The sequence below is a fragment of the Rhinoraja longicauda genome, chromosome 5 (assembly GCF_053455715.1).
Source record: "Rhinoraja longicauda isolate Sanriku21f chromosome 5, sRhiLon1.1, whole genome shotgun sequence".
Taxonomy (NCBI): Eukaryota; Metazoa; Chordata; class Chondrichthyes; order Rajiformes; family Arhynchobatidae; genus Rhinoraja; species Rhinoraja longicauda.
Window position 1 is genome coordinate 8,483,166 of NC_135957.1, and position 23,875 is coordinate 8,507,040.

The 23,875-nt window shown below is 50.8% G+C and overlaps 1 protein-coding gene across 3 annotated transcripts in view; it reads left to right on the forward strand.

The window, feature by feature from the left end:
* Positions 1–771: 771 nt before the first annotated feature.
* Positions 772–23,875, forward strand: part of klhdc3 (kelch domain containing 3) — a 48,526-nt gene continuing 25,422 nt past the window's right edge. For 2 of the 3 annotated variants that reach the window (XM_078398880.1, XM_078398882.1), the window contains exons 1-3: positions 772–905; positions 15,205–15,448; positions 20,195–20,371. In XM_078398880.1, the coding sequence (XP_078255006.1) occupies positions 15,295–15,448; positions 20,195–20,371 (331 nt within the window). In that variant the 5' untranslated portion in view covers positions 772–905; positions 15,205–15,294. Of the gene's footprint in view, positions 906–5,085; positions 5,267–15,204; positions 15,449–20,194; positions 20,372–23,875 lie in introns of all 3 variants that reach the window. The other variant, XM_078398881.1, reaches the window with a different exon arrangement.

The window sequence follows — 23,875 nt, forward strand, 5'->3', positions numbered from 1 at the left end:
GGTGTAAACCAACATCCTGGTCCTGCTGAGCCGGATGGTCACATCGCACAGTGAACCGGCACAGATCTACTTGTACTTTACTCTGCTTTAAAACTGTTCTATAACAGTATAACAGTATAACAGAGCTTTATTTGTCATTCGGTACCGAGGTACCGAACGAAACTACATAGCAGTCATACAAAAAAAGAACACAAGACACATAACCCCACCCCCCACACATACACAACCAAAAAAAATACAAAAACCATCCCAACACCGACACACAACAAAAAAAAAGGAAAAAAGACGAACAGACTGCTAGCGAGCCGCAGCCATTAGGCGCCGCCACTTCCGCTTTTTGTTTCATTGGGTTGTTTAAATTAATACTGACTAGTTAATTGATTTATTGCATCGTATGGGAGGCGCATTCCCAATCTCGTTGTACCCCTGTACAATGACAATAAAGATATATTGTATTGTATCTGCAGTTCCTTCCTGCACATGGTCTGAACCACTGTGGGCTCGACCTTTCCTTGAGCATAGTTGCTTTTTGCATAGCCTTACATTTCATTTGTCCTATGTGCATAGATGCATACGTGGACAACAGGTGCAGGAGGAGGCCCTTCAATGTGACCATGACTGACCATCCACAACCAGTGCCCTCTCCCCATGCCCCTTGATCCCGCGAGCCCGGAGAGCTCCATCCAACCTTACCCGGACTACAAATCCCAGGAAGCCCAGCGTCCTGGCGCGTCGCTCTGCCTACTACTCCCAGCGTGCACCCGGCCGGCGCGCATGCGTGCTGCCCTGGGGGGGCCGGTTGCGCGGAGGCCGCTTTGCTCCTTCAAGGGCCTTTTTTCCTGCCGGTGGGCCGGCGGCCTGGGCCTGGGCGGCGGGGTAGCTGTGGCCGGGCTGCGGAGAGAGAGGTAAGGGGACGCTAGGCCGCTGGGTGAGGCGGCGGGGCCGGGCGGGCGGGCCGGCGGGCAGCTGTGTCCCGGTGTGGGCAGCACGGCAGGCAGGCAGAGGTGCCAGGCTGCAACCCCCTACTCACACAGTACACGTACACACACACACACTGCACACTGGACACACACACACTGCACACTGGACACACACACACAGTACACGTACACACACACACAGTACACGTACACACACACACACACTGCACACTGGACACTCACACACAGTACACGTACACACACACACAGTACACGTACACACTCACACACTGCACACTGGACACTCACACACAGTACACACACACACACACACTGCACACTGGACACACACACACTGCACACTGGACACACACACACACTACACACAGTACACGTACACACACACACTGCACACTGGACACACACACACTGCACACTGGACACACACACACACTACACACAGTACACGTACACACACACACTCACACAGTACACGTACACACTCACACACTGCACACTGGACACACACACACAGTACACGTACACACTCACACACTGCACACTGGACACACACACACACTGCACACACTCACACAGTACACGTACACACACACACACTGCACACTGGACACACACACACACACACACACTCACCACACACACACACACACACTGGACACACACACACACACACTGCACACTGGACACTCACACACACTCACACACAGTACACGTACACACACACACTGCACACTGGACACTCTCACACACTCACACACAGTACACGTACACACACACACTGCACACTGGACACTCACACACAGTACACGGACACACACACACAGTACACGTACACACACACACTGCACACTGGACACACACACACACACACACACTCACACAGTACACGTACACACACACACACTGCACACTGGACACACACACACACAGTACACGTACACACACACACAGTACACTGGACACACACACACACACACTGGACACACACACACACACACTGCACACTGGACACTCACACACACACACACAGTACACGTACACACACTGCACACTGGACACTCACACACTGCACACTGGACACACACACACACACACACACTGCACACTGGACACACACACACACACACACACACACACTGGACACTCACACACTGCACACACACACACACACACACTGCACACTGGACACTCACACACAGTACACGTACACACACACACACTGCACACTGGACACTCACACACAGTACACGTACACACACACACAGTACACTGGACACACACACACTGCACACTGGACACTCACACACAGTACACTGGACACTCACACACTGCACACTGGACACTCACACAGTACACGTACACACACACACTGCACACTGGACACTCACACACTGCACACTGGACACTCACACAGTACACGTACACACACACACTGCACACTGGACACACACACACTGCACACTGGACACTCACACACAGTACACGTACACACACACACTGCACACTGGACACACACACACTGCACACTGGACACTCACACACAGTACACGTACACACACACACTGCACACTGGACACACACACACAGTACACGTACACACACACACTGCACACTGGACACTCACACACAGTACACGTACACACACACACACACACACACTGCACACTGGACACTCACACACAGTACACGTACACACACACACACACACACTGCACACTGGACACACACACTGCACACTGGACACACACACTGCACACTGGACACTCACACACAGTACACGTACACACACACACTGCACACTGGACACTCACACACTGGACACACACACACACACACACTGCACACTGGACACACACACTGCACACTGGACACTCACACACAGTACACGTACACACACACACTGCACACTGGACACTCACACACAGTACACGTACACACACACACTGCACACTGGACACTCACACACTGGACACGTACACACACACACTGCACACTGGACACTCACACACAGTACACGTACACACACACACTGCACACTGGACACTCACACACTGGACACACACACACACACTGCACACTGGACACTCACACACAGTACACGTACACACACACACTGCACACTGGACACTCACACACTGGACACACACACACACACTGGACACTCACACACTGGACACACACTGCACACTCACACACTGGACACTCACACACTGCACACTCACACACTGGACACACACACACACACACACACACACTGCACACTGGACACTCACACACTGGACACTCACACTCACTGCACACACACACAGTGCACACTCACACACTGCACACTCACACACTGCACACTCACACACTGCACACTCACACACTGCACACTCACACACTGCACACTCACACACTGCACACACACACTGCACACTCACACACTGCACACTCACACACTGCACACACACACTGCACACTCACACACTGCACACTCACACACTGCACACTCACACACTGCACACTCACACGCTGGACACTCTGCACACTCACACACAGTACACACACCCTCACACACACACTGCACACTCAAACATTGCACAGTCACACACACACTGCACACACCCCCTCACTCACACACTACATACACCCTGCACACTCACATCCAACACATACAGCATCTGCCTGACACAATGCACGCTCCCAACCAACACACTCACACACTGCACACACCCATCCTGCACACTCCCATCCAACACACCCAACACATACTGCACATTCCCACCCAACACACTGCACACTCTCACCCAACACACTCGCACCCAACACACACTGCACATTCCCACCCAACACACTGCACACTCCCAACCAACACACTCACACCCAACACACTCCCATACAGCACACTCCCACCCAATACACACTCACACCCAACACACACTGCACACTCCCACCCAACATACGTTGCACACTCACACTCCCACAGAACACACACTGCACACTCTCATCCAACACACTCACACCCAACACATTCACACCCAACACACTCACACCCAACACACTCATACCCAACACACTCACACCCAACACACTCACACCCAACACACATTCACACCCAACACACCCAACACACTCACACCCAACACGCTCACACCCAACACACACTCACACCCAACACGCTCACACCCAACACACACTCACACCCAACACACACTCACACCCAACACACACTCATACCCAACACACACCCAACACACACCCAACACACTCTCACACCCAACACACACTCACACCCAACACATTCACACCCAACACATTCACACCCAACACACTCACACCCAACACACTCACACCCAACACACACACACCCAACACACGCTGCACCCTCACACCCAACACACACTCCCACCCAACACACTCCCAGCCAACGCACACTGCACACTCACACCCAACACGCTGTACACTCCCACCCAACACACGCTGCATCCAACACACGCCCACCAAACACACTCCCACTCAACACACTCCCACCCAACACACTCCCACCCAACACACTCCCACCCAACACACACGGCACACTCACACCCAACACACTCACACCCTGCACCCTCCCACCCAACTCACGCAACATACACTGCACACTCCCACACTGCACACTCCCAACCAACATACTCACACCCAACACACTCATATCCAACACACTACTGCCCAACACACACTGCACACTCACACCCAATGCACACTTGCACCCAACACACTCACACCCAACGCACTCACACCCAACACACACACACCCAACATACTCACACCCAACACACTCACACCCAACACACTCACACCCAACACATTCACATCCAACACACTCCCATCCTGCACACTCCAACCCAACACACACTGCACACTCACACCCAATACACACTCACACCCAACACACACAGTGCACACTCCCATCCAACACACTCCCACCCAACACACTCCCACCGAACACCTTGCACGCTCCCACCTTGCACGCTCCCACCCTGCGCACACTTAAGAGTCTAGGAGGCTTATAGAAAGGCAGGTGGTATTGCAGGGAATAGAATGATCTGGATCATTTACTGGCATATGGGATTAGTTTAACTTGGCATCATGTTCGACACAACACACAATTTGTTTACTTTAGAGATACAGCACGGAAACAGTCCCTTTGGTCCGCGCCAACGAGTGATCACAGCGTTTACTAGCATTATCTTATGCACCAGGGAAATTTACAATTTAACCGAAGACAATTAACCTACAAACCTGTACACCTTTGGAGTGGGGAAGGAAACCGGAGCACCCGCCGAAAACCCACGCGGTCACAGGTAGAACATACAAACTCCTTACAGACGGCACCTGTAGCGGCAGGATTGAACCCAGGTCTCTGGCGCCGTGAGGCAGCAATTCTACCGCTGCGCCACCATGCCGCCCACAGTCTTCAGATCCCCGAGAGCACCTCACCCTCTGTTGACAGGCAGCCAACAACCACAAGATCTCCAGGTTCACGTGGTTGCTCAGCAGAACCTGCTCCTTTGTCTAGCTGGCTGCTTTGCCTCCCAGCTGTGGTTGTGTGTTACGCATGTGGAGGGGTCTCGGCGGTGTGCATGGACGGTGCCTAGGCAGGGTGTTTCACCTGCTGTGGTGATGGCATGTGTATGGCAGGGCGGCGTAGCCCATATGTGTGGGGTGGTGTGTGTGTGTGTCTTGCGCATTGTGGCAGATGGAGTGTGCGAGGTGGGGAAGGGGGAGACCCAGGGGGGTGTTTAGGGATTTTGGGAGGTTAAGGTGACACAACGTGTGGGGAGATTAGGTAGTGGTTGCGTGGAGAGGAGTGGGCCAGAGTGGTGTGGGGAGGAGTGGGCCACAGTGGTGTGGGGAGCAGTGGGCCACAGTGGTGTGAAGAGACTCGGGTCAATGTCCAGCCGCCTTGCCCCCCTTCTGAATGCCCAACCTTTGCCCCCCACCCCCCAATGCTCGGGCCTTTGAATCCTCTCAATGCTCAGCCTCCTTGCCCCTCTTCTGAATGCCCAGCCTTCATGCCATTCCAATGCCCAGTGAGCTCTCGGCACAGGTTCCTGTTTGCCGTTATCTCAGCTTTTCTGATCTAATGGGCTGTGATCTCCTGCAGCTGACGGCAATGTGGAGCTCTGGGGTTATTGCCCCTCCAGTGTCACACTGTTTGTTGACGTTGCTACACAGGGCAGAGAGTGTGCTTTGACCAGCAAACAAACCTGATCGAGAACTGAAAATCAAACATCTCGAGTTATGTTCACACCTTTATTACTACAGCACGACCCTTGCTTTAGCTAGTGCGTTTAACGGTGCAGGACAGACGTGCCCAGCTCCTGGTTGAATAACATTTTAGAACTCTTGTCTTGCCTTCCCTATCCCTGTAAGCACTGACTTCCCTTGTCTGTGATTCAGGGCTGCTAATTGTGCTGTTGTTCCCCACTGCTGGCTGCCAAAACCTTGACATACACTCTCGCCCTTCCCGTTTACAATAGACAATAGACAATAGGTGCAGGAGTAGGCCATTCAGCCCTTCGAGCCAGCACCGCCATTCAATGCGATCATGGCTGATCACTCTCAATCAGTACCCCGTTCCTGCCTTCTCCCCATACCCCCTCACTCCGCTATCCTTAAGAGCTCTATCCAGCTCTCTCTTGAAAGCATCCAACGAACTGGCCTCCACTGCCTTCTGAGGCAGAGAATTCCACACGGTGGTGTGGAATTATGGTGGGCTTTAAAGTCACCTGCTTGAGATTTTGGCTTCTGCCTTCATGCTTCCTGCTGTCAGACTGGTAATGTTTGATATATGCTAGGATGTTGGTCATAGACATTGTCATAGATAGTGTGTAGGAAGGAACTGCAGATGCTGGTTTAAACCGAAGATAGACACAAAAAACTGGAGTAACTCAGCGGGTCAGACAGCATCTCTGGAGAAAAGGAATAGGTGACGTTTCGGGTTGAGACCCTTCTTCGTAGATAGCACAGATGCTGGCCCTTTGGCCCAACGACCATGCAACCAAAGTATCTCTCCGAGCTAGTCCCAAGTACCTGCTCGTGGCCCATATCGCTCAAAATCATTTCTACCCACAAACCTGTCCAAATGTCTTTCGGGGCGGCACTGTGGTAAAGTTGCTGCCTTACAGCGCCAGAGTCCCGGATTCGATCTTTTGACTGCGGGTGCTGTCTGCACGAAGTTTGCTCGTTCTCGCTGTGACCACGTGGGTTTTCTCTGGTTGCTGCGGTTTCCTCCCCCATTCCAAAGACGTGCAGGTTAATTGGCTCCGGGAGTGTGGCGTGTGAAACTGGAATAACATGGAGCCAGTGTAGGGGTGATCAATGGTTGCCGCTGACCCGGTGGGCCAAATGGCCATGCTGTATCTCGAAACATACAATTTTCCACGCTGTGGTGTTGTAACTGTATATTGGACCTGCTTGGCTTAAGAGGTGCAATTAGTTCTGGATCGGAGGTTTTCAGTGCCAGAGTCTAGCCTAGTCGTATAGGCTTTGATGTACCTACCCTGTGCTCTCAGCAGCTTCTTATATGTTGGCTGGAGATGGGCTTGTGTGATGGTGGGGATTTGGGAACGGAGCCAAGATGGATTATCCAGTAGGCTTTTCTGGATATTGTCTGAAGACAGTTGTAAATGCTTGAGTCCAATAAATTATAGACTGGCTTCGGGAGTGTGTGTACCTTTCCATATTTTTATATGTATCATCTCACTCTGCAGCTGTTTAACTTGGCCAGTGTCCCAGTTCAGATTGATAGTTCAGTGTTGTACCACTGCCTTTGAAATGACGGGTTTGCCTTGTATTATAATACTGTGCGAATAATTGAGCAGCACCAGGAATAAATTCTGCAAGAGCGGAAAGGTTAGAGATGTCCAGAGTGCATCCCGCTGCCAAACGAGGTTTTACTTCCAAACCTTCGAGAATAAATGAGAGGTCAAGCCAGGCCTGGACCTTCACAGTGAAGGCAGTGTTGCAGAGCAGAGGGATGGATCTAGGAGTGCAGGTACATAGTTCCTTGAAAGGTAGATAGGGTAGTCAAGAAGGCTTTTGACACATTGGCCTTCATCAGTCAAGGTATTGAGCATTGTAGTTGGGATGTTATGTTGCAGTTGGACAAGACGTCAGTGGGTCTACATTTGGGGTGGCGCATTGGTAGAGTTGCTGTCTTACAGCGCCATAGACCCAGGTTCGGTCCTGACCACGGGTACTGTCTGAACGGAGCTTGTACGTTCTCCCTGTGATCTTTGTGAGTTTTCTCCAGGTTATTAAGGGATTGGACACGCTAGAGGCAGGAAACATGTTCCCAATGTTGAGGGAGTCCAGAACCAGGGGCCACAGTTTAAGAATAAGGGGTAGGCCATTTAGAACGGAGATGAGGAAAAACTTTTTCACTCAGAGTTGTAAATCTGTGGAATTCTCTGCCTCAGAAGGCAGTGGAGGCCAATTCTCTGGATGCTTTCAAGAGAGAGTTAGATAGAGCTCTTAATGATAGCGGAGTCAGGGGGTATGGGGAGAAGGCAGGAACGGGGTACTGATTGTGAATGATCAGCCATGATCACATTGAATGGCGGTGCTGGCTTGAAGGGCTGAATGGCCTCCTCCTGCACCTGTTGTCTATTGTCTAGTGTCTATTGTGCACCAGTTTCCTGCCATCCTCCAAAGACGAACAGGTTTGTAGGTTAATTGGCTTCAGTAAATTGTAAATTGTCCCTAGTGTGTGTACGGTAGTGTTAGTGTGTGGAGGTGGACTCAGTGTGCCGAAGGGCCTGTTTCCACCCTGTATCTCTAAACTAAACTAAACTGGAATATTGTGTTCAGTATTTGATAACGTTCCTCATTGTTGGCTGATCTAGAAGATTAAGATGCATGGGATCTACAGAGATGTGGTTGTTTGGATGCAGAACTGGCTAAGGAATAGAAGACAGAGGGTAGAGATACACTGGAATTTAGAAGGATGAGAGGAGATCTTATCGAAATGTATGATTATTAAGGGGTTGGACACGTTAGAGGCTGGAAACATGTTCCCAATGTTGGGGGAGTCCAGAACAAGGGACCACAGTTTAAGAATAAGGGGTAGGCCATTTAGAACTGAGATGAGGAAAAACTTTTTTAGTCAGAGAGTTGTGAATCTGTGGAATTCTCTGCCTCAGAAGGCAGTGGAGGCCAATTCTCTGAATGCATTCAAGGGAGAGCTGGATAGAGCTCTTAAGGATAGCGGAGTCAGGGGGTATGGGGAGAAGGCAGGAACGTGGTACTGATTGAGAATGATCAGCCATAATCACATTGAATGGCGGTGCTGGCTCGAAGGGCCGAATGGCCTCCTCCTGCACCTATTGTCTATTGTCTATTGAGATGGAAATGTGGCGGAGTGTAATAGGGCCACATGAACCAACTATAACATAACATACCACCTTCGATGCTCAGACTGATAGCCAATGTACCAAAAGCCTTCTTTATCACCTTATCTGCCTGATGTCACTGTTACTAGTACCTGTACGAACCTGTACCCATAGATCCCTCTGCTCTACAACTTGCTGGAAGCAACAAGCTGGAAAGAGAAGATTTACAAGGATGTTGCCAGGACTAGAGGGTCTGAGCTATAGGGAGAGGTTGAGTAGGCTGGGACTCTATTCCTTGGAGCGCAGGAGGATGAGGGGAGATCTTGTAGAGGTGTACAAAATCATAAAATAAATAGATCGGGTAGATGCACAGAGTCTCTTGCCCATGGGTGAATCGAGGACCAGGGGGCATAGATTTAAGATGAAGGGGAAAAGATTTAACAGGAATCTGAGGGGTAACTTTTTCACACAAAGTATGGTGGGTGTATGGAACAAGCTGCCAGAGGTAGTTGACGCAGTGACTATCCCAAAGTTTCAGAAACAGTTAGACGGGGACATGGACAGGACGGGTTTCGAGTAACATGGACCAAACGCGGGCAGGTGGGACTAGTGTAGCTGGGACATGATGGGCCGAAGGGCCTGTTTCCACACTGTATTGCTTTATGACTCTATGACTCCTCGCTAGGCTCTACCACTCACTGTGAAGGTCCTGCCCTGGTACTGCCTGCCACAGTACAACATCTCGCACTTTTCTGCATTGAACACCGTTAGCCATATCTCAGCCCACTTGCCCAGCTTAGTTTGGTTTTGAGACACAGCGTGGAAACAGGCCCTTCGGCCCACCTAGTTTGCACTGACCAGCGATCCCCATACAGGGGCACTATCCTACACAATAGGGACAATGAACAATTTTTACCGAAGCCAATTACAAATCCGTACATCTTTGGAGGAAACCGGAACACCCGGAGAAAATCCACACAGTCTAGGGGAGAACGCACAAACTCTGTACAGACAGGAACCGTAGGGAGGATCGAACCCGGGTCTCTGGCACTGTAAGTCGCAACTCTATCACTGTGCCACCCTGCTGACCAAAATCCTGCTGTAAAGGCCTTACTAAAATCCATGTCCACACAACCACCGCCCTGCCCTCATTGATCACCTTTGTCACCTCCTCAAAAATTTAACTCAAGTCAAGCTGTTAGACATGACCTGCTGTGGGCAGACCCATGCTAACTGTCCCTAATTAGCCTATTCTCTAACAAATGTGAGTGAATCCTTTCCAACAGCTTCCCTACCACTGGCGTGAAGCTCAGCGGCCCACAATTTCCTGATTTTCAGACTTTCCTCTTTAAATAAAGGAGCAATGATCGATGATCTGGCGATGATCTCTCCAATCCTCCGGAGCTTTGCCTGTGTTTGGACATGGGAGATGTTACCTGGCATTTTTGTAGTTTAAAGATACAGCGCGGAAACAGGCCTTTTGGCCCATTGGGTCCGCACCGACCAACGAACCCTGTACGCTACCACTATGTTTCACACTCGGGACAATTAACTTTTTTTTAAACTGAAGCCAAATTGACCCACCATCCTGCACATCTTTAGGAGTGTGGGAGAAAACCGGAGCACCGGAGAGTGGTAAATCTGTGGCATTCTCTGCCACAGAAGGTAGTTGAGGCCAGTTCATTGGCTATATTTAAGAGGGAGTTAGATGTGGCCCTTGTGGCTAAAGGGATCAGGGGGTATGGAGAGAAGGCAGGTACAGGATACTGAGTTGGATGATCAGCCATGATCATATTGAATGGTGGTGCAGGCTCGAAGGGCCGAATGGCCTACTCCTGCACCTATTTTCTATGTTTCTACATGGAGAAAACCCACGCGGTCACAGGAAGAATGTACAAACTACATACAGACAGCACCTCTAGTCAGGATCGAACCGGGTCTGTGGTATTGTAAGGCAGCAACTCTACCGCTGTGCCGCCGTGCTGCCCTCAGTGGCGTGGACATTCCTCCCACACTTGCTGCATGCAGACACGGCTTTCTACCTCGAAATCTCTCCGGCGTTTTGTGAACCGTGATCAAGTAAGTGCAGCAAATAATTTTCAGGTCCACCCAGCCCTCGCTGCCGTTCTTGATTAAATATAGAGTGAACTTTGACACTGAATATCCAATGGGACTTCGAAGGACAGGGCAGGCTCTAATTATATTTTGAAAAAAAAAGTTGTTGAGAAATATCAGTTGACAACCTTGCAGGTCCGCTGTTCTCCATTGGACAGTTCATGTAGTAGCTTGCTGGAAATAGCATGGCGTGTATGAAATACAAGGAATCCAGGGGCTATTTTGAGTGTAAGGTGGCACCCTGCCAAGTGAAGAGAACCACCGAATATATTGCAGGTTCTGTAGTGTCTCAGGCGAGTGCAGGAGACTCATTTTCCGTCTGTTCTCCTGTATCCAGGGAAGAGGTTTCAGAGACTGCTGTTCGCTGTTTCATAGCACGGCGTGAGTAACCATTGATGGCTTTTACTAAACCCTCCTGTCCCTAGAGAGCCTTGGCCACAGCTGTCAGGGACTATTGGGTCTGTCTATCAGCTCCTGAGGTTATAATTTGCTAATGCCGGCTAATCTACAGCAGGAAGAGGTTGAAACAAGGAATGGCAGATGCTGGGGTTTACCTTGGGACAGCACAGTGGCGCAGCAGTAGAGTTGCTGCCTTTACAGCACCAGAGTTTGTACATTCTACCTGTGGCTGTGTGGGTTTTGGCCGGGGTGCTCCGGTTTCGTCCCACACTCCAAAGACCTACAGGTTTGTAGGTCATCTTCTTCGGTGCAGATTGTAAACTGTCCCTGGTGTGTAAGTTCAGTGCTAGTGTACGAAGCAATCACTGGTCGGCAGGGACTCGGTGGGCTGAAGGGCCCATTTCCGTGATGCATCTCTCAACTAAACTACACTAAATACAACACAAAGTGCTGAAGTAACTCGGTGGGCAGAATCTCTGGAGAACATTGAACGGTGACGGTTTGGTTTGAGACCCTTCAGACAATTTATTGAGGATGGGGGGGGGGAGATAAGAAATCTGGAAGAGAAGGAGGGCCGGACCAAGCCTAGCATTCTTGGTAATAGGTTGATACAGGGAAATGGGGTTTTCAATAGGCAGATGGTTGGACAAAGACCTGAGATGAAAGGATTGAAGAGTTGTGAATTGTGAAGCTAAATGAAGGAATGTAGGGGGAAGGGAAGGGGAGAAATGGGTGCGAGTCCAGTTGGGGGGGGGGTGGGAACTATGGGACAACTTCTTTGCACAAAGGGTGGTGGGTGTATGGAACGAGCTGCCAGCGGAGGTAGTTGAGGCAGGGACTATCACATTTAAGAGTCATTCGGACTGGTACATGGATTGGATAGGTTTAGAAGGATATGGACCAAATGCAGGCAGGTGGGACTAGTGTAGATGTGGCATGTTGGTCGGCGTGGGCAAGGTGGGCCGAAGAGCCTGTTTCCACACTGTATGACCCTGAATTGGTAGGTTTGTAGTGGACGGCCAGTAAAGATGGAGACGGAGATGAAGAAAGGGGAGAGAGGTTATAGAAATAGTCAAAGTGAATTTGAGGGCAATGTCGAAGTTAGTGGTAATGTTAATGAAATCAACAAGTTGGGCACAGTTACCTGCACAGTTCCTTCCACCCTGCCTTTTGTAAAGACACAAACCTGATTTTCAATTTATCCACCTCTCCCGCATCTACTCCTAAAGTGGGGGAATTTCTATTCCAGAACATCCGAGATGTCCTCGTTCTTTGGTAAATGTGGTTTCCCCCTTGCAGCCATGGATGGCATGGATCCCACACCCGCGTCTCTTCTGTGTCCCGTAGTTCTGTTCTCGTTCACCCTCTCCCCAGACGGAACAAGGAGAGAGTTTTGTTAGGATAGAGTGGGGGGAAGCAGTCCTACGATTTGGACCCAGAGGCAACAAAGGAACGGCAAGAGATTTCCAAAGTAAGTCCCTTGTGGGGCTGGAATTGGAACCTGTAGATGGTGGTGTTCCCTTGCAACTAATGTCCTCGACCTCCCTGGTGGCAGAGGTGACATTTTTGGTAGGTGTTGTGCGAGGCAGTGAATTCCACAGATTTACAACTCTCTGACTGAAAAAGTTTTTCCTCATCTCCATTCTAAATGGCCGGCCCCTTATTCTTAAACTGTGGCCCCTGGTTCTGGACTCCCCCAACATTGGGAACATGTTTCCTGCCTCTAATGTGTCCAATCCCTTAATAATCATATGTTTCGATAAGATCCCCTCTCATCCTTCTAAATTCCAGTGTATACAAGCCTAGTCGCTCCAGTCTTTCAAGGTGTGGTTAATCAAGGAAGTGATCAGAGCAGTGCTGAGTCGCGATTCAAAGGACTTGATTCCGTGGAGCGCAGGAAGATGAGGGGTGATCTTATAGAGGTGTCTAAGATAATGAGAGGAATAGATCGGATAAATGCACAGTCTTTTACCCAGGGTGGGAGAATCAAGAACCAAGAGTACATTGGTTTACGGCGAGGGGGGAAATATTTTAATAGGAACCTGAGGGGCAACCTTTTTACACAAAGGGTGGTGGGTGTATGGAATGAGCTGCTGTAGGAGGTTGTTGGGGCAGGTACAATCACAACACTTGAAAAACATTTGGACAAGTACATGGATAGGAAAGGTTTAGAGGGATATGGGCCAAACGCAGGCAATGGGACTATCGTAGATGGGGCACGTTGGTCAGCGTGGGCAAGTTGGGCCGAGGGGCCTGTTTCCACACTGTAGGATTGAGTGAATAGTGAGGTGGGTTGAAATCATGAAGAGCAGGGAAAGAAAGATACAGGTGGGATGGTTTATCAACCCCCTGAAATGGGGCTACTCAGCAAAGCAGGGCACAAATGGGGAAATAGCAAGGCTATGTTTGAAGGGAACTACAATTACCACAGGAGAATTTAATCTAAATATTGTGTCTGAAGAAGGGTCTGGACCCGAAACATCACTTATTCCTTTTCTCCAGAGACGCTGCCTGTCGTGCTGAGTTACTCCAGCATTTTGTGTCCATCTTTAATCTAAATATTGATTGGTAATTGTGTCCTGGTGGGTGTGCCAGATCTCTGTAGATTAGTCCAAGTCATCCCAGGTTCCACTGTTCTATCTATCCCTTGCCAATGTTTTGCTTTCAAATGTTCTCTGTTTCCCTGCACCCCTGCGACTTCCCTTGAACCTGCAGCCACCAGATTTTCAGCTGGAGATTTCCAGCTCTGCACACAGCTTGTCCCTATTCCTTGCGTGCTGCCGTGATTCTGGGTGCTCGGTTAAACCCTTCACGAGGGGCTTCACAAGTTCCGAGCCTCCCCCCCCCCGTTCCAACCTCTGTGCTCCAGGGAGGTGACCTGAACTGGATGGGATGCCAAAGTTGTGATCCAACCGTCCTTTCATAACAGTTGAACGTCACCCCTCCTCCCCCCCCTCCCCCTCCCCGGCCATCTATTTAGGAATCCCAGGATACAGCATGTCTCACTCACCACTTTCTCAAATGTCCTGCCACTCACTGGGCTGTGAATACGTGCACCACAAACTCCCTCTGTTCCAACATGCGCTCTGGATGTCTTCCACTAAACTGGTAACGTCTCTGCCCTGCCAAAGTGTGTCACTTTGCAGCTTCTCAGTTTTAAGTTTCAACTGCCATTTGCCTGCCAATCTGCTGGCCTATATATATATATATAGATATCCCCCGCTGTGCATCAGCATCCTCCTCACCCTTGATGTCAATTCTTTAAAGAGTGCCGACGTCGTGCGTGACGCGCGGGGATGGTAAGTGTGGGCGTTCCGGCGGTCTGGTGCAAGGTGGCTTGGCATCCTGACCCAGGAGCAGTGACGGATCGATCCCCTGTTCTCTGCCCACAGCTTTGTTCAGGATGAGCCGGGCCTGAGCCGTCCGTGCGCGGGGCAGCTTCCGGGCTGCTCCCGGGGGAAGCTGCCGGCCAGCTGACGGCGATGTTGCGGTGGGCGGTGCACCTGGAAGGTGGTCCGCGGAGGGTGAACCACGCAGCGGTGGCGGTGGGGCACAAAGTCTACTCCTTCGGGGGGTACTGCTCGGGCGAGGACTACGAGACACTCCGACAGATTGACGTGCACATCTTTAATGCGGGTAAGCACCGACCGAAATGTGTAGGCAGGAACTGCAGGTAGTGGCGCAGTGGTAGGGTTCATGCCTTGCGGCGCTGGTGACCCGGGTTCGATGCCAACTAAGGGCGCTGCCTGTACGGAGTTTGTACGTTCTCCCCGTGACCATGTGGGTTTTCTCCGAGATCTTTGGTTTCTTCCCACACTCCAAAGACGTACAGGTTTGTAGGTTAATTGGCTTGTTATAAGTAAATTGTCCCTACTGTGTGTAGGATGGCGTTAATGTGCGGGGATCGCTGGTCTGGGCGGACTTGGTGGGTCGAAGGCCCTGTTTCCGCGCTGTACCTCTAAACTAAACTAAGAAGCTGGTTTAAATCGAAGATAGACACAAAAGGTTGGAGTAACTCAGCGGGTCAGGCAGCATCTCTGGAGAAAAGTAATAGGTGACGTCACCTTTCCCTTCTCTCCAGTGAAGCTGTCTGACCTGCTGAGTTACTCCAGCTTTTTGTGTCTATCTTCGGTAAGCAGACAGGTGTGGAGGGACCTGTGGCTGTCCCTGCCCGGCCACCCTTTCCCCTGCTTATTGTACCCACAAACCCTTGCAGGAGTCGGGTGTCGGTCGAGTTGGCGTTAGATCTCAGTGGCCCTGCTGATCAGAGACTAGTGTGAGGGTAAAGCTAGCTGGAGCAGAACGCTACCTGTACCAACGATACCAAGCTTCCATGGGACGCGGGCAACCGGTCGCTCCATGACACTTTGAGTATCCCAGGAAAGAATGAGTCACAGTTATTCTGCAAGGACAATAGATAATAGACAATAGGTGCAGGAGGAGGCCATTCGGCCCTTCGGCCCTTCGAGCCAGCACCGCCATTCAATGTGATCATGGCTGATCATTCTCAGCTTTAGACTTTACACTTTAGAGATACAATGCAGAAACAGGCCCTTCGGCCCACAGAGTCCACGCAGACTAACACTACACTCACCTCGCAAACTAACATTATCCTACACATCAGGGACGACAATTTTAAGACTTTACCAAAGCCAATTAACCTGCAAAACCTGTACGTACATCTTTGGAGCGTGGGGGAACCGGAGTACCAAGAGAAAACCCACGCGGTCACGAGGAGAACTGTGAACTCTGCACAGACAGCAGCCGTCATCGTGATGGAACCCGGGTCTGTGGCGCTGTGAGCCAGCAACTCTACCTGAGCCGCCACTGAGAGAGCCTGTCGCCCCGAGGAATGGCACGCTGACTGCTGTGTGCTCTGCTTAATCAGACAGCAATCACCCCGCGTTGACAGGTCTTGCATTCCACACCTTTGTCTCTGAACCTCAGTGACGAGGCAGGCAGCTCTACAACTCTACAACTGCGGACGGGCTTTGGGGGGGGGATGTGTCTCATACCAATGAGCTAACGGATTCCTTGAGCATACCAGCATCTGACACTGCTGCTGTTTATGGGATGAGAAAAGATCCAAATAAATGTGGCCGCCATCCTCTGTTTCTCCTTGCTCAGGGCAGCAGAGGACAATGATGCGGGAATGGAAACTGAGCTCCCAGGCTCAGAATAATCCTCCAACCATCCTCTGTTTTGTTTAGTTTAGTTTAGAGGTACAGCGCGGAAACAGGCCCCTCAGCCCACCGAGTCCGCGCCGACCAGCAATCCCCCGCACATTAACACTATCCTACACACGCTAGGGACAATTTACAATTGCATCAAGCCAATTAACCCACAAACCTGTAAGTCTTTGGCGTGTGGAAGGAAACCGAAGATCTCGGGGAAAACCCACGCAGTCAAGGGGAGAACGTACAAACTCCGTACAGAAAGCACCCGTGGTCGGGATCGAACCTGGGTCTCAGGCCCTGCAAGCGTTGTAAGGCAGGAACTCTACCGCTGCGCCACCGTACCGCCCTCGGGTCTCCTCGAAACACGGAAGTGTTTTATTGTCATATGTACTTAAGCAGAACAATGTCATTTTGACCTTATTTTATGCACTCTGGTCTTAGACACGTCCACTGTGGGATAAAGATTTTTACTATCTGACCCATTGAGTTATGCCAGCATTTTGTGTTTTTGCCCAAGATTCCAGCTCCAGTGGTTCATTATTCTTTCATTCTTGCTATGTCTACTCTATTTCCCCCTCATAATTTTGTATACCTCCATTAGATCATTCCTCAACCTCTGAAGCTCCAGGGAAAACTTGAGACTTTAGAGAGACAGTGTGCAAACAGGCCCTTCGGCCCACCAAATCCATGCTAACCAATCACCCCTTAGCACTATCCTACACACCAAGGACAGTCACAATTTACAGACCAGACAAAGTTGTATGTCTTTGTTTATTTTTATTTTGTTTATTTTTGGGTGACATTCTTGTACAACTGCACTGGAGTAAACTATTCCAGCAATGTGGCGTGTTATCCTAATATTATGGCTAGGGTGCACAGACAATGGCTGCCTTCTGGCTTGGCGGCTGGTATGGTGCTCTTGGACACAGAGGCGGTGCTGGTGCTGGAAGCTGCGTTCAGTCCAATCTGAAGATCTTAATTTAAAGCGGTGCTAACAAACCTCAGCTGCCAGAATCTTGAGCAAAACACAAAGTGCTGGAGGGACTCAGTGGATCAGGCAGCATCCCGGGAGGGAGTGGACAGATGACGTTTCGGGTCGGGGGCCTTCTTCAGACAGAATCAGTTCCTCCACAGCTTAGTTTTGTTAAAGTGATAGTCGTTGATTGGATCTGCTGGTGAAAGTACATGTCTCGACCCGAAACGTCACCCATTCCTTCTCTCCTGAGATGCTGCCTGGCCTGCTGAGTTACTCCAGCACTTTGTGAATAAATACTGTCAGAAAGCTCTTTCCTTGTTCACCTTTCTCCTTGTGAAAGTAGGCATGCAGGTGCAGCAGGCAGTGAAGAAAGCGAATGGTATGTTGGCATTCATAGCGAGGGGATTTGAGTATTGGAGCAGGGAGGTTCTGCTGCAGTTGTACAGGGCATTGGTGAGACCACACCTGGAGTATTGCGTACAGTTTTGGTCTCCTAATCTGAGGAAAGACATTCTTGCCATAGAGGAAGTACAGAGAAGGTTCACCAGATTGATTCCTGGGATGGCAGGACTTTCATATGAAGAAAGACTGGATAGACTCGGCTTGTACTCGCTGGAATTTAGAAGATTGAGGGGGGATCTTATAGAAACGTACAAAATTCTTAAGGGGTTGGACAGGCTAGATGCAGGAAGATTGTTCCCGATGTTGGGGAAGTCGAGAACAAGGGGTCACAGTTTAAGGATAACGTCTTTTAGGACCGAGATGAGAAAGTTTTTTTTCACACAGAGAGTGGTGAATCTGTGGAATTCTCTGCCACAGAAGGTAGTTGAGGCCAGTTCATTGGCTATATTTAACAGGGAGTTAGATGTGGCCCTTGTGGCTAAAGGGATCAGTGGGTATGGAGAGAAGGCAGGTACGGGATACTGAGTTGGATGATCAGCCATGATCATATTGAATGGCGGTGCGTACAGGCTCGAAGGGCCGAATGGCCTACTCCTGCACCTATTGTCTATGTTTTCTATGTTTTCACCGAGTCGTCCCTGAAAGGAGAAGTGCCTCCGTTATTCCTGTACAACTTCAGAGCCAGGATGCGTGGCTGGCTCTGGCATGTTGTCGGGAACGTCGCGGTTCCCCACCGGTAAAGGGCAGGCGGTGAATGCTGGCACCACCCACTGCCAAGCAGCGCTGAGAGCAGCAGGTAAAACCTACCCTGCTATTGCACAGTGGACTGCTGGACCTCCCCGGCTCACGGATGCCCCGGTTATGAACAACCTGAGGGTCTGGGAGACCGGCTGTGGGACTGCAGGCATCTTCTGCCAGATGGGACAGGCCATTTCTCTGTGCCTTTCCTCTCCCCATTCCCCCCCCCCTTCACACACAACGTTCGTGAGTTGGGTCAATTCGTGCAGAGCTGGGAGTGAGTGGTAGTCTCCGAGTCGGTGAGTCCAGCCCCTCTACCTGCGCCTGCTCACTGTGCCGTCACTGTTGTTTCTGTGACGCTCCCCCCTACACTGTTATTGTTCGTTTTTTTATCTCGCGAACCCTTGGGGTAACGATCGGTTCTCGGGAATGGCACCCGGTCAAGATCTGTGGACGACAATAGACAATAGACAACAGGTGCAGGGGGAGGCTATTCGGCCCTCCGAGCCAGCACCGCCATTCAATGTGATCATGGCTGATCATTCTCAATCAGTACCCCGTTCCTGCCTTCTCCCCATACCCCCTGTCTCCGCTATCCTTAAGAGCTCTATCTAGCTCTCTCTTGACCTGTGTGCGGTGCTGAGGAGCACGTTGGTTTATTGTTGCGTGTATTAACGTGGAGTGGTCACAGGTCTGCTGCCCTCACCCCCATACAGTGTGAGTGCCTTGCTCCCTTTCACAACCACTGCAGCCAGATTTCTTCTGAAGAAGGTCTGAAGAAGAACAGTTTCTTTCCAGCTGTTATCAGACAACTGAACCATCCTACCAACTGCTAGAGAGCAGTCCGGAGCTGCTATCTACCTCATTGGAGACTCTTGCACTATCTTTGATTTGACTTTACCTTGCAACAAACATTATTCACGTTATTCCCTTCAACATGTTTTTGTACAATGTGGATGGCTTGATTGCAATCATGCATTGTCTCTCTGTTGACTGGTTAGCACGCAGCCAAAGCTTTTCACTGTATTTTGGTACCCGTGACAAAAACTAAACTCAAGCTCAAATGCAATATTTCCTCTCCTGCCGCAGTTTCACTTCGCTGGATGAAGCTCCCGCCTTTCCGATCGGAGCGGAAAGATCAGTCGCCTCAGGTGCCGTACATGAGGTACGGCCACACTGCCGTACTGGTCGATGATGCCATCTACGTCTGGGGCGGGAGGAATGACACTGAAGGAGCTTGCAACGTCTTGTACGCATTCGACATCCGTAAGTGCATTCCTGGACGTTACCTTGTCCCGTATTCTCCTGACTGCCAGGACTAGAGGGTGTGAGCTACGGGGAGAGGTCGAGTAGGCTGTGTCTCTATTCCTTGGAGCGCAGGAGGATGAGGGGTGATCTTATAGAGGGGTATAAAATCATGAGAGGAATAGATCAGGTAGATGCACAGGGTCTCTTGCCCAGCGTAGGGGAATCGAGGACCAGAGGACATAGGTTCAAGGTGAAGGGGAAAAGATTTAATAAGAATCCAAGGGATAACTTTTTCACACAAAGGGTGGTGGGTGTATGGAACAAGCTGCCAGACGAGGTAGTTGGGGCTATCCCGACGTTTAAGAAACAGTTAGGTACATGGATAGGACCGATTTGGAGGGATATGGGCCAAGCGCAGGCAGGTGGGACTAGTGCAGCTGGGACACTTTGGCCGGTGTGGGCAAGTTGGACCGAAGGGGCCTGTTTCCACACTGTATAACCCTATGACTGACCGGTGGAAAGTGGGGAGAAAAGTAACAGTACCTAGAGAGCATCGTGAAGGGGTGCCATTAACGGGTGCCTTGCTGATAGAGGGGTGGTCTCAAGCAAAGTTGAGCTTATTGACATTGGTATGGTATGGTTCTTATTTGTCTCATGTACAGTGAAATTCATTTTTGTAAGTTCAGTGCAAGTATCACTACACAGAAGGACATAGATACATATTACATAAGCATCTCAGATACTGTACAAGTGTATGGTTGTAATATGTAGGCAGGAACTGCAGATGCTGGTCTATACCGTAGACACAAAATGGTGGAGTAATTCAGCGGGACAGGCAGCATCTCTGGATAGAAGGAATGGCTGACGTATCGGATCAAGACCCATCTTCCGACTGTGCACTGTACACTAAGACAGTATACAGAGTCGCCAGTTTGGTGCCATTTTCAGGTCGCAGTTGTTGAGAGTGCAGGGTTCTTGACCTGACCACGAAGGCCTGTTGTCCAGCTGGGACTGCCGGGCGTGTTCAGCTCTGTGGCGCTGGTCCACCGTCCCCGGTCTCCGGTGGGCGAGCTGGACCTTCCTGGCGAGTCTTGGGGCCTTCGCTCCCTGGGACGCTGCGGGCGACCCTGCCCGGCACTGGTATGATGAGGTACAAGTGCAATGAAAACGTTGCTCGAAGCAGCATCACAGTCACGTCTCGACTCAGACCACACACAAAAATGTAAATCATACACAAATCACACACAAATTCTACAAGACAGTGAGAAGAAAAAGGGTGCAAAAAAGACGGGATATTAGTGCAAACGTACGCAATTAGAAAACGAGTCCATGGTAGTGCCGGATTGATCCACAGTGTTGAGTTGCTGAGGTTGGATTAGGGTTGTGCAGGTCAGTTCAAGATCCTGATGGATGTAGCTGTTCGTGAACCTGTTGGTGTGTGACTTCTGCACCTGCCGCCAGATGGCAGCAGTGAGCAGATGGTGTGGCCCCGATGTTGGAGATGTTTGATGACAGATACCATGTCTGGAGGTAGCATCTCATTAGATGCTGTAGGTGTTGGGGAGGGCTGTGCCAGTGATGGACCAGGCTGAGCACCACTCTCTGCAGCCTCTGTGTCTTAGAATAGCTGTCCCAGGCCTTGGTGCAATGTGTCAGGATATTTCTAGCAGAGCATCTGTGGAATTTCGGTCGTGTGTTTGGTGACATGCTGATCCTCATTAAAGTTCCAAGAAAGTCGGAGCGCTGGCCAGCCACCTTGAGTTTGGGCATCGCTACAAAGCCGATCTTTATTGGCGGTCCCAAATTGCTCCTTTAGCATGATGATTCACCACCTTGAACCACTGCCATACTTCTGGTACGGTGTATGGAACAAGCTGCCGGTGTATGGAACAAGCTGCCGGTGTATGGAACAAGCTGCCGTCTATGGAACTAGCTGCCGGTGTATGGAACTAGCTGCCGGTGTATGGAACTAGCTGCCGGTGTATGGAACAAGCTGCCGGTGTATGGAACAAGCTGCCGGTGTATGGAACTAGCTGCCGGTGTATGGAACAAGCTGCCGGTGTATGGAACAAGCTGCCGGTGTATGGAACTAGCTGCCGGTGTATGGAACTAGCTGCCATCTATGGAACAAGCTGCCGTCTATGGAACAAGCTGCCGGTGTATGGAACTAGCTGCCGGTGTATGGAACTAGCTGCCGGTGTATGGAACTAGCCGCCGTCTATGGAACTAGCTGCCGGTGTATGGAACTAGCTGCCGTCTATGGAACAAGCTGCCGGTGTATGGAACTAGCTGCCGGTGTATGGAACTAGCTGCCGGTGTATGGAACTAGCTGCCGTCTATGGAACTAGCTGCCGGTGTATGGAACTAGCTGCCGGTGTATGGAACTAGCTGCCGTCTATGGAACTAGCTGCCGGTGTATGGAACTAGCTGCAGGGACTATCCCAACATTTAAGAAACAGTTAGACAGGTACAGATGCTCCCCGACTTACGACGCTTCGACTTGCGATATTGCGACTTTGCTTCCGGCCACGTGATCAGGTGTATTAAATACATTTCGAGTTATGATATTTTCGGTTTGCGATGGGTTTCTCGGAATGTAACCCCATCTTAAGTTGTGGAGCACCTGTACATGGGTAGAACAGGTTTGGAGGGATATGGACCAAACGTGGGCAGGTGGGACTAGTGTAGCTGGGACATGTTGGCTGGCGTGGGCAGGTTGGGCTGAAGGGCCTGTTTCCAGGCTGTATCACTATGACTATGGTGAAGGTACTCCCACCGTGCTGTTGGGACAGGGAGCAGGTTCTGTGTAGAAATGTTGGCCTGTCCGTGAATGGTTCCTTCAGTGTAGAGCAGGGAAACGTCGTCATCAACGAACGCAGTGGGCCAGCTTGTGAGAGGGGCAGGTGACCCTCTCCCTGATCTGGGAGGGCCGTTTACATCCCGGGACAGTGGTGGGGGGCGAGGTGAAGGGGCGGTGTTGCACCTCCGACAGATGCTGGGGAAAGTGCCGGGGAATGGGGAAGAACGAGTGAACCAGAGAGTCATGTAGACAGTGGTCCCACCCTGTGGAAGGGAGAAGGCAGAGTCAGAGAGTGACGATGTTCCTGAGGACTGTCCCTGTTCTGTCTGCAGAGATGGGGTTATGGGGGGGGGGGGGGGGGGGGGGTGGAGGTGAGAGCAGACGTGCAAGAAATGGATGATATACATTGGAGAAAATGCAAAGGCCGGGACGTTGGTGGGTGCTCTCGTTCCAATGGGGCCAGGCCTTGCCATTCTTCGCAAAAGAATGCCCTCAAAGCCAACACACCTTGACACCATCTTGTCCTTCCATCCTCAGCTGTGGGCAGAAGCCGCTGAACAAAGGGATTGCTTATGCCAGCAGCCATTTCCAGAGGGTTTAATGGGCCGAGCGGCTGGCTGGGGTGTGTTGGGCTGGTGAACGAGGCTCCACAGGTGCTGCCCTTGCCTGCCCAGGAGGTGGGCATGCCAGCGCAGTCCAGGCTGTGGGTTTGCCGGGGGAAT